This window comes from Medicago sativa, chromosome 1, assembly GCF_051527215.1.
Source record: "Medicago sativa cultivar Bolivia chromosome 1, Bolivia_mono, whole genome shotgun sequence".
NCBI lineage: Eukaryota > Viridiplantae > Streptophyta > Magnoliopsida > Fabales > Fabaceae > Medicago > Medicago sativa.
The window spans coordinates 79,567,853-79,579,312 of record NC_140749.1 but is presented as its reverse complement, the minus strand read 5'-3'; the positions used below and the strand labels follow the sequence as shown (position 1 = coordinate 79,579,312).

Sequence of the window (11,460 nt, the reverse complement as noted above, 5' to 3'; positions counted from 1 at the left end):
ACAATTTGGATAAAGAGAAACCACACAAGTGATAATGATACAACCAAAACTCCATCTAAAATTTTAAGTAACACCTGATACATCACAATATTCCCTCCATCAAATATAACGACATTCTAGCCCGTGCTTGGCACGGGTGTCCATGCTAGTTAAAATAAAATGACTTAATTGAGAGGAGAAATGAATGAGAATGTAAGAAGGTGGGGTCGGTTGGGTAAATGATGTCAGTCTGAATCGAAAGAAAGAGAGAAGTTTCACTTCACAGATGACCCAACAACAACAACAACCAAACCCGTCTTCTCTCTTTCTTCTTCTTCTTCTTCTTCCCACTCAAATCACACTCATAGTTGAATTCCTTCATATTCACCATCACCAATTTCTCAATTCGGCTTCTGCTGAATTCTTCTAACTAGCTGGACTTGGAAATTCCTTGATGATCATGCAAAACCCCGTGCTCGATCCACCAGATCACAGGTTATTCAATCATTTCACTTCACACTTTCTTTAATTTCTCACTTTTACCTGCTACTTATCATGGTTACTCATACTTTACTTCTGCTCATATAGTTAAAATCTTACAATTTCTTTGAAACGATTCTACGATTATAGTCGTGGTGGTGGATTTACAGAAGGCAACTTTAGTTGCTGTTTGATTTAACGTTTAAATTACCTAAGTATTTCAAGTGTTTATGCTGCTGTTATACGAGTGTTAGTGATTTGATTACATAAGTATTTCCAAGTTATAATTCTATTATGCGAGCTACGCTTATGATTTAAATTTTACACAAGTATTTCAATTGTAATTTAAGGTTTTTTTTTTGTCTCATGCCATTTTTATATGCATGTTTATGAATTTATAGAATTATGAATTTTGTATAATCTTACAATTAGTGTTACGACGACTTAATGTCTCCTTAACGATTTTACCTACCTTGAAATTGATAATTGAATGGTAATTATTTAGGTTTTTTTTCTTTCTTTTTCTGTTAATAGGCTTGTATTGGTATTAGATTTTTTTTTTTCCTTCTGTGATAGATCTTCAATTGAGCTACATTAATTAAACATGTGTGTCCTTTAGGGTTACTTCGGGCATGGAGGACTCCACTGCAATGACTATTGAGTTCCTACGGGCAAGGTTGCTTTCCGAAAGGTCAATCTCAAGAAGTGCTAGACAAAGAACTGATGAACTGGAAAAAAGGGTATGTTAAAGTTTACGTTTTCTAGTTAGTGGAATCAAAATTTTGTGATCTTTCTTAATATTTTTCTTTAACTTCAATTTCCCGACAAATTTATCAGGTTGTGGAATTGGAAGAACAGCTTAGGACGGTGACTCTTCAGAGGAAGATGGCTGAGAAGGCCACAGCAGAAGTTCTAGCCATTTTGGAGGATCAAGGGATAAGTGATCTATCTGAAGAATTGGATTCAGGTTCAGACCTTGACAATCCATGTGAATCTGGTAATAGTAACGAGTCTTCAAAAGAGGGTGACAGGTATATGAGCTCGAACGGGAGACAGCATGGGTCAGATGAACTGTATGATTCTCGTATGGATTCTACACAAGTATCCAATAGAAGTTTGTCTTGGAAAGGACGTCATCATTCTCCCCGTTCTCTTGAAAAATACAAGACTTCTAATATGAAAAGGCAAAACAGTTTTTCATCTGCCAGTTCTTCTCCAAAGCATCACCAAGGAAAGTCATGTCGCAAGATAAGGCATAGACAAAACAGGTAAGAGTATAACATTTTCCCTCTAATTTATTATGCGCATTTGGTGTGTCAGTTCAGTAATGTTAACATGTTCTAACTCTACTTTGAATATTTGCTTAAGTTTATTTACGACGCTTATTAGCTTTGTTTGACTTGCTATGGACAGTAAGTAGTCGATATTTAATTAAATATATACAATCCAATTTTAAAATATGTTTCATTGAAATTCTTTTATTTTATCATGTAAATTATCCTGAAAGTACAAGTTAAACAAAATGATTAAATAACTCTTATTCACGAGTAACACAGGCACGGAGAATACAATCAATCAGGGCATTTTTATTAGAGAGACCACTAATGATGATGTTCTAATAGATTTCAATTTTATCTTTAATTATGTATATAAGAGACCAATGACACTCTTGAGAGTAAACAATATTTTGATTTGTGCAACAAATGAAGCGTACACCGGTATCCTTCAGTAATCAGTGTACCACACACATAAGGGCTATTGATTTTTTTTTCTTTTTCCAGTTGAAATGCTACGATAATTTCTGTTTTTAAGGGGAGTAAGTTTAGGGCCTCTTGAGTGTCAAGGTTATGCCCCTTTTTGTTGCTATACAATAAAATCTGAATGAAAAGAAGGTTTGCTGAAACCTCTCATACACGTAGCAACCTCCATATTGTTTGAACACGTTTATTTTGATATAATATGGTTGACCTTCCTCTTGGTATATATGTTGATGACTCTGTTTCATTTTATACCTTTAAGGAAGTGTCTTTCAGAATATCATTGGTTCAATTAAAAATATGAAGCTGGATCAATATTAATAAAAATTAAGCTTGTAATGAAAAGCATTAAATTTTTATAATCTTGTAAAGGAAAGCGTGAAATTTTTATAATCTGGTAAGATATGCATAACCCCCCAAATGTAATTTACATTTATTTATTGTTCTCTTTGCTCACTTATCTTCCTGATTGCTTATGAACTTAATAAATATATGGTTTGAGTTTTCTCAGGTCAATGGTGGAGGAACCCAAAGGCAAGTCTGTCAAGGATAACTGCCATGAAAATGAATTTGTTTTCTCTTCTGAAGGATATCCGAATAGTTCAGTTGGTGGGTCTAACATTCCGAGAATAGAATCTAAGGTTCCAGAGGAGGATCAATCAGAGCCGAACCTAGGTCACAAAAATCGCCATGTAGATGGATATGGAAGAGAGGGGGACATGGAAAAGGCACTTGAACACCAAGCCCAACTTATTGACCGGTTTGAAGCAATGGAGAAGGCTCAAAGACAATGGGAAGAAAAATTTAGAGAGAATAACAGCACAACACCGGTATGCTTCTCCTGGACTTATCATATTCACAGTGTTTTTTCTTAAAACCCGTTGTTGTTTAATTGTTGCATGTATGGCATTGGTAGGAACGTTCAAATGTGATTTTAGGCTTCATATGATTTGATGTTAAATTTCAAGAAGTTGCTCCTTTCATTAGGAAAAGCAGACAAGAGTTTTCGTATGATCTTAAATTTTACTGTTTTAATTTAGTAGCAGATATGCAACAGTATCTTCATATATGATTTTTGCATCAATTGATTTTAGGCAAAACTGTACCAGGGTCCTTTAACTTACCTAATTTAAAGTTTCAAGCAAGTTTTTTTTTCTTTTTTCCGTGTCAAATTATTCTTTTATCTTTCTAAATGTTTACACCATTGAACCATCTTTTATTCTTAGTCTACTTCTGTTGTAAATTTGTGTACTTGATCATTAATTGATATACTATAAAGAATGTTTCACCACTCAGCACCACAATTAGACCCTCGTCGACAACCATGACGTCACACACTTAGATAAAAACTAAACAATATAGTGTTCATTTTGATCAATTAGATATTGAACAATCATTATGATGTAATTTATATATTATCTCAATGAATTGAAGATGTAATTTACATTGCAAAATTGTCAAGCAAGACTTTTGGTGACATATGCAGATGAAAAACGAAATTTGGTCCAACATTGTTGATGATTTTAAACATACGTGTCTAACTTGACACGGAAAAAGAAGAAGATTAAGGACACGTTTGAAACCTGATATTAAGTTAAAGGACATTTGGTGCAGTTTTGCCTTATTTTATTATTCAAATAGATTCTCTACTGCTCTTCTGTCCCATTTAGAATTACTTGAAGTCTCAACTTTGATTTGTGTCATAAACTATCCAGGATTCATGTGATCCGGGGAATCACTCAGATATGACTGAGGATAAAGAGGAAAGCAAGGATCAGATTCCATACTCTTCTAAGGTGGTCACATCAGAGGCTCAAGAGCATAGATCAGAGCCCGGAGGTGTCTACTCACCTGAAGAAATATTGAAATCTGAGGCCAGTGATGTTATGTCAAAATCATATGACGACACAAGAGGTTACAACAACCAGAACAGCACAACTTTCCACACTTCCAATTTACTTGGACAAGAAAAGTCACATTCACTGCTTAATGGAAACCAAAATGAGAACCCAGTAAACCGTCAGTATCAGTCTTCTGAGATGAAACATCATAGTCCACGTGGCCGTCGTTACCCTGATTCTGAGCCTTCTTATTTCTTTCCAACTGATGGTCAAGGTGGTCTGCACCAAAATGATGCTTCAAAAAATAAAAATGACCTCTATGCATTAGTTTTTCGGGAACAATCCCATGAGTTCAATGGGGTACTTGAATCCCTGAAACAAGCTAGGATATCCTTGCAACAGGAGCTTACTAAGTTGCCACTGGTAGAAAGCAGTAAAGCTATTAAACCGTCTGCTTTTGTCAGTAAAAATGAGGGTAGATTTGACATTCCTGTTGGACTTTCTGGTCTCTTCAGACTACCAACAGATTTCGCTGCTGAAGAAGCAACTTCTAGATTTGGTGTTCATTCAACTGGTGGATTTGGTTCGAACTTTTATCATAATAATACTAGAGGCATATCTAGAAGTTCTGATGGTCAATTTGTTACGAACCCTTATTACGGCACAACAATGAGCTTATTTGCAGAAGATCAATCTCATGCGACCCGATACTTGGAAAACAGTCCGATATTTGATTCTAAAAAGTCCCCTTCTGATCCTTTTTTGAACAGAGGAGGCCCACCCTATTCTGGTAAACCCGTGTATCCCTCGTTTCCCATCAATCCTTCCTATCAAGTTACATCACCGCAGACGCCGTTTGGTGGTGAACTTTCAAGACCCTATTCAAGTAGAACAGTTGAGGTTCCGCTTGCTGATCGCTTCTCATTTCATGGTGACCATTGAAGATGAACCGTGTATATAGTTCCATTAGTTTGATAGCAGCTTCGCCTATAGTGTTGAAGTGATGGTGTTGTTGTCATGTATCATATATGTACCTTGCAAGTGATTCTATGTATTCTCGCTAGTTTTGTTGTGATGATATTTATTTACATGACAATAAATATCCTATATTTGTATTGACCGTGCATATTGCATGCCACACTCTCTGGCAGTGAAAACTTTCTCTGTCATATATCTAGTTCTGTGTATATTTCCTATATTTGTTATTGGGCAAATGTTAACTTGTGCCCTCAAGGGCACATGTTAAAGAATTTATTATAGAATTATACGTATCAAAAGTCGTGTATTCAACTTTTTAAAAGTCAAAATATTATGATTTCCAATGCAAAGTTGCTCTTTTTAGGTTCCTTAACATGTGCCCTTAGGGCACAAGTTTACATGACCCATGTTATTGATAGTGTTGTTAAGTTTATACTCACCATCACCGCCATCATCAATTTCATACATATTTTCTTTTGAAAATTACTATGAGGTAGTGCCAGATGATGTCATGGCAATAAATAAGGTTTAATTTGCATTGCCAACTTTTTCTCAATGAGAAATGATACTTGGACAACCATTTTGATACAACTTTTGTACAACTTTCTCTCTCATACTCATATTATGATTTTATTCTCTCTATTCCTTTTTCTCTCTCTATTGTTTTTGACCAATGAGAAGTGAGAACAACAAAGTTGTCTCAAAGGTTGTACCAAATGGTTGTTAAAATATCACTACTCTTTCTCAAAATATGCAAGTGATCCATTTCTTGAAATAACTGATTCATTTATTATAATGCATTTTCTCCTTACAAAATCACTTCAGTGTTATCAACATCGCATTTTCACTATCTAGTTGTGTGGGTTTGGCTGTTATAATACTTACAAAATGCAGAAGTTAAAAAATGTATAATAATTAGCATTTTCCAAATATTATAAAAAATGTATAATAATTAGCATTTTCCAAATATTATAATACGCAAATCCACAAACTTATATATATATATATATATATATATATATATATATATATATATATATATATATATATTTTTTTTTTTAAGGGTCTTATTAACATGTAATTTCAGGGCACTTGTTAAGGAATAAAATGAAAAGTTTGTATTAAAAAGTTATTTTAAAATTTTAAAAATAATAAACATACGATTTTGAGTACAATGTTTTCAGATTCAGTACAATGCAATCTCAGGGAACATGTTATAGCATGTTTTTAAATGTATTTTTTTACAACCCCGATAAACATGATAACATAGTGAGAATTTCATGAGTGTTGTTCTCTAAGAGTAAAAATAAAATGTAGGCATAATAAACCTTTTGTAAAAAAAAACTTATCTTTTTATTTTTTTATTTTATGTTTATAGATATATGATAAGCTTTTATTCGTAAGCAAACATACAAGAACATATTTAATATTGGTATTATATTTTACATATTTAATGGTATCTTTCCCTCAAAAAAAATATATTTAATGGTATCTTATTATAGTTTACGTCGTCATCAGACCTATGCAACTACTCACCAATCACCATCTCTTATGTGAGTGTTCTTTTGCTTTTTAAGTGGTGGTATTCATTTTCCTCAACCTTTGATCGTTCTCTGGACCTTTCTTGGTTGTCATGTAACTTTGTTTGTTATCTATCTTTGATAGAAATTGGAGTTCACAAGTCAAATTTTGGCTTAATTGGGGATGTCATAATAATTTGAAATTTGAAAAACAGGTGCCTAATCACATTCAACCACAAAATTTACTTACTAGTGTCATCCAACGTGTCTGCATCAAACTCCAAAGCCATATAAAATTTTCTATATAAGGTTTTAAAATTCTATTCTTTTTTGAGGCGGTGTATCATCCTCCATCTAGTCTAAAATTGGATTCCTCATGATAACATATTGTTTTAAGTGTAATTTTGATAGAGGCTCAAAAGGTGGTGTTGGTTGTAATTTAGGCATTTCTGCCTTTCTATTTACCATTCTATTACTATTTTTTTTTTTTACTAAACCACTATTTTACTTGTTTATGACTATTTATACTTACACATCTTTTTAAACAACACGTTAAAATTATTTCTACTACTCCCTCCATTTCTTTCCATAAGATTCTTACAAATGTTACATATATTAAGAAAGATGGTTATAACTATAAGTTTCTAAAAAAATATATTACTTTTACACTTTTTTTAAAAGTTACTTTTACATAATTACCTTTGTATTTAATGATATAATTGAAGATAAAAAGTCATTTACTTTTTTTGTTATCATAATGTTGATACAAAATTTCTATAGAGAGATGTTATTTGAACAATATTTTGTGTGATAACTTATATGACAACCAAAAATATATACAAAGAAAAGTAGGTAGTGGTGCGAAATCCAAAACAATAAAGAGAGAAATTAAAAATACAATATAAATAGGAGAGAGAGAGAAAAATTGTCACCAAAATTGTAAGAAAATAATTATACAAATATCATTTCTCATTTCTATAATACCAATTTACATTAAAAATTCTATAGGTTCATAAGGGAAACTCTCTGCTCCAACCAAAATTTCTTCATATGCAAGATTCTAAGATCAAATCATGGACCACTTAATTAAGAGGTCAAAATTCCTTTTTTTAATAGAGATATTTTCATAAAGAAATTATTAATGCATGTAAGAATATAAAGATAATTTTATTTATACAAGAGTTTACAAATATAGAAATGAGTGTTACTCCCTCCGTCTCACAATAATTGTCTCTTTACCATTTTTTCTTTTTCTCAAAATAATTGTCACTTTAGAATATCAATGCAGCATTTAATTAAGTTTTTAGTCCCTATAAATATTCACAGTTTTGTTTTTAGTCCCTACAAAATAAAATCACACTTTTTAGTCCCTGTGACATTTTCCTTAAGCATTTTAGGAACTAAAAATGCTGATGAAAAATTTTATAGGGACTAAAAATACTGTTGGAAAATTTTATAGGGACTAAAAATGTTGATGGAAAATTTTATAGGGACTAAAAAGTGTGATTTTATTTTGTAGGGACTAAAAACAAAATTCTGAATATTTATAGGGACCATTTACTTAATTAACCCTTATTATTTTTCCATTATTATACCCTTATTTATTGAATTTCACCCGATTTAACTACTCCACTAACTATAATTAATAAGAGTGTTTTACTAAATAAAACAAATTTTACCATCAAAATCAACACAATCAATTATTTTCTTAATAATCGTGTATAAACCTTAAACGAAGCTAGTATAATCTAGAGAGAGTGAATCTTTCACTTCAAAGTAATAACACATCATGATATCATATATAGCACCTAGATTTCGTAGATCTCAAAAATCTTTATCATCAACACACCCTCAAATCAAGTAAACGCAATCCTTCTCCAACCATGTCCATACCTTCTTCTAGGGTTTCAAATTCAATCCTCACTCTCATAATATCACAACACTCCCAATTCACCAACCCTCTTTCATAATTCACTTTCTCAATCTTTCTATTCTTGCATCTTCAAATTTTGGGAAAGTTTCAATTTTTCACAATGATTTCGACTGGGATTAATTTGGTGATGACTGTGATTGGTTTTGCTGTTAGCACAATGTTCATTGTTTTCGTATGCACAAGACTCATTTGTGCAAGAATTCACATGAATGCCAATAGAAGAAGATCCTTTCTCATTGCTTCTAGATCCAATCTCAGCTTGGTAGGTAAAAACAACCATTTTTTTTTCGTTTTTGTATAGTTTTTCACATTAAAAATGTAATTTTTATTTATTTATTTATTTATGATTTGGGTATTCGGTATTTTTCTTTTGTGCAGATGGAACGTGGTTGTCAAGGTCTTGAACGCATTGATGTAGCTAAATTTCCAGTTAAGAAGTACAGTGACAAGTTTTTTGCAGCTGAAGAAAATTCTCAGTATGTTCATTTATTTATTTCCTTAATTTTTGCATGATCAATGAGTTGAAACAGTTAGGAGCAAGTAGAAAAAATCACTGTTAATCAGTTAATTAATCGCGATATAACACTTCCTTAGCAAAATGTTATAATGTAGTTTGTTCCGGATTCGGTGGTTAAGCTAAACAAAAAAAACTGTAGGGATAGGTGTTTGTAATGAAGATGTTAACATGATTTTTTTGATAATGAAATACAGTTGAGGCTTATAAGGGTTATGTAATATGGCCATTTATTCTTGTGGGTTTTGATGGCATGCCTGTTCTCATGTTCTTTAATTTTAAAATGCGTCTATCTTGCTAGAGAATTTGTAATGTGATATACTTTAGGTGCATATTGGTGAAGTTAAACAACTTAATTAAGTGTTTGTCTGTAGTCTATTCCTATAATCGAATAATCATTGGTAATAAAGTAAGGTTAAATTATTTTCATATAAGTTGTAACTTGTAAGATGTTATAATAAGAGTTTATTGAGATAAGCTGGAAACTACTTATGGACGTGCCATAAGTTGTTTTTGCAAGTGCTTATGTTATAAGACAAGGCTAGATAAGCTATTCCAAAAATGAACCCTTGATATATGATGACTCATTGGCTTAGGACTAATATTTGCCGGTGTCGTGGTTAGGCTGTGCTATCATCTCCTGTGAACCTGTGTATGTATACTATAGGTTGTTTTGGCCATTTTACCATAGCTAATAACCCTCAACCCTTAAATGGTTTTCCAATCCCTACATAGTCAAAATCCATTTTATTTTCTTTCTAAATATGCATACTCCATTTGTAATAACCTGCCGTACATTATGACACAAGTAGTAGGGTGATATTACAACTTATGCATACTCCATTCGTAATAACCTGCCGTACATTATGACACAAGCAGTTGGGTGATATAACAACTTATGCAAACCTCATGAGATCTCAAGGAAATTTGTGCTTGTTATAAGTACCTTTGCCTATCATTCTCCTAAATTAATAAAAGAAGAATTATTCCAACCTTGATTGTTATACTGGTAATTTGGTATAGCTGGAGAAGTGGTCAAGCCCCATTATTTTGTGTAATTCTTCATCCCAGTTGCAAGGATCGAACTTTGCAGAATTTGGAGGGTCTGCACGTGCCTAAAGGCCCCTTTTCTCCGAAGACAAGCTGGCTTTCCTCTAATCCCCTATCTTTGTTTGTATAATTACCATCTAATTCACTTCTAACAATAGTGATTACTTGTATAATTATCATCTAATTCACATCTAACAATAGTGATAACTTATCAATACCTGTCAAATATGAAGTGTTTTTTATATGTAGTTTAAAATTTCAGTAACGTAATTGTGGGTCGTGCTTTAGCATTTAGGTATTGGAGTATTCTCAAATAATTTTTGGCATATACTTCTCATTCAGATATTTCTTCACGGTACGAACATTCAATTTTGTTGTATTTGCAGATGCACAGTCTGTCTCTCAGAGTACCAAGATGAAGATACACTGCGTATCCTCCCCCATTGCGGACACTCCTTCCATATGGCCTGCATAGACTTATGGCTGCAGCAGAATGCCACTTGTCCTGTTTGCCGAGTATCATTGCGTGAATTTTCTGAGACAACGCGATCAATGCAACCTGTATATAGCTCCCATTATGGGATGGAGTCTTTTGACACTCATCATTATCACTGTATAATGGCCGATAATGGATTATTGACAAGAACCCCTGATAACCGTGGGGCGAACCCTATTCAAGAGGATCAGTTTCCATCTGAGGGTGGTGGAGCAGTTGATATGGACAGCATCACCTCCTTAAGTCAGGGTGATTTCATTAAAGATGAAGAGAAGAAGCATGTAGAGAGCCCATCAAATTTATAGGTTTGATCGGTTCCTTTCAAATCACTAATTGAGTAAAGTTCATGTTCCAAAATTGGAGTGAAATGTATTAGCATGTTGAAAGATGCTCATTTTCTTTTCTTTTTTTTACTGTATATATAGCAAAGAAATTTTGCCCCTCGCACGGGGCTGCCCTTTGCTGTCTCCGCCTTTGTTCTTTTCTTGATCTTCAGCAATAGCTAGGACTGGAAACTCTCTATCTCTCATTTTCCTAGCTGTAATTGCTGTTAAAGACTAGAATTAGTTGTGGTAGCCGGAGCTACAGCTGTCTTCCCCCTGCAGACCATTGTATTAATGCAATTCAGATTCACACATTGCCATTAATGTATCATGTCTTTCTCTCCAACAATTTATCCATTTTTTGTGATACACTGTTGTCCTAGCAAGGTTCTTAGTGATTGCTACCCTTCTTTTGTTCATTTGTTTTTATTTATAATTTATTCTTGTTTTTGAAAGAAAAGGCAATGATTGTAGTCCTTGGTTTGTTGCCAAAATATTATATGTGCACCCTAGAGTCCACTTGTTTGTTTGTCATTAGGGAACGGCAGAGTACTAGCAGAAGAAGGATTAAAAAGGTGATCCAACTCAT

The 11,460-nt window shown here is 33.1% G+C and overlaps 2 protein-coding genes across 2 annotated transcripts; both read left to right on the top strand.

Annotated features, from left to right (window-relative positions):
- Nucleotides 1–249: 249 nt before the first annotated feature.
- On the top strand, nucleotides 250–5,253 carry LOC146957887 (transcriptional regulator ATRX). The gene is made up of 5 exons (XM_085739557.1): nucleotides 250–474; nucleotides 1,079–1,199; nucleotides 1,297–1,727; nucleotides 2,728–3,046; nucleotides 3,932–5,253. The coding sequence occupies exons 1-5, from the start codon at nucleotides 434–436 to the stop codon at nucleotides 4,997–4,999; spliced, it is 1,980 nt and encodes a 659-aa protein (XP_085595683.1). The 5' UTR covers nucleotides 250–433; the 3' UTR covers nucleotides 5,000–5,253.
- A 3,138-nt stretch (nucleotides 5,254–8,391) lies between these two features.
- LOC146957886 (RING-H2 finger protein ATL66-like) lies at nucleotides 8,392–11,238 on the top strand. The gene is made up of 3 exons (XM_085739556.1): nucleotides 8,392–8,750; nucleotides 8,867–8,964; nucleotides 10,439–11,238. Exons 1-3 carry the CDS (start codon nucleotides 8,589–8,591, stop codon nucleotides 10,851–10,853), a joined length of 675 nt encoding a protein of 224 aa, XP_085595682.1. The 5' UTR covers nucleotides 8,392–8,588; the 3' UTR covers nucleotides 10,854–11,238.
- The last annotated feature ends 222 nt before the right edge of the window (nucleotides 11,239–11,460 follow it).

Coding starts and splice junctions, on each gene's coding strand:
- LOC146957887 (XM_085739557.1), top strand. CDS start 434: ATGATCATGCAAAACCCCGTGCTCGATCCACCAGATCACAG. Junction 475..1,078: donor CTCGATCCACCAGATCACAG/GTTATTCAATCA, acceptor TGTGTCCTTTAG/GGTTACTTCGGGCATGGAGG. Junction 1,200..1,296: donor CTGATGAACTGGAAAAAAGG/GTATGTTAAAGT, acceptor CAAATTTATCAG/GTTGTGGAATTGGAAGAACA.
- LOC146957886 (XM_085739556.1), top strand. CDS start 8,589: ATGATTTCGACTGGGATTAATTTGGTGATGACTGTGATTGGTTTTGCT. Junction 8,751..8,866: donor CTAGATCCAATCTCAGCTTG/GTAGGTAAAAAC, acceptor TCTTTTGTGCAG/ATGGAACGTGGTTGTCAAGG. Junction 8,965..10,438: donor GCAGCTGAAGAAAATTCTCA/GTATGTTCATTT, acceptor TTGTATTTGCAG/ATGCACAGTCTGTCTCTCAG.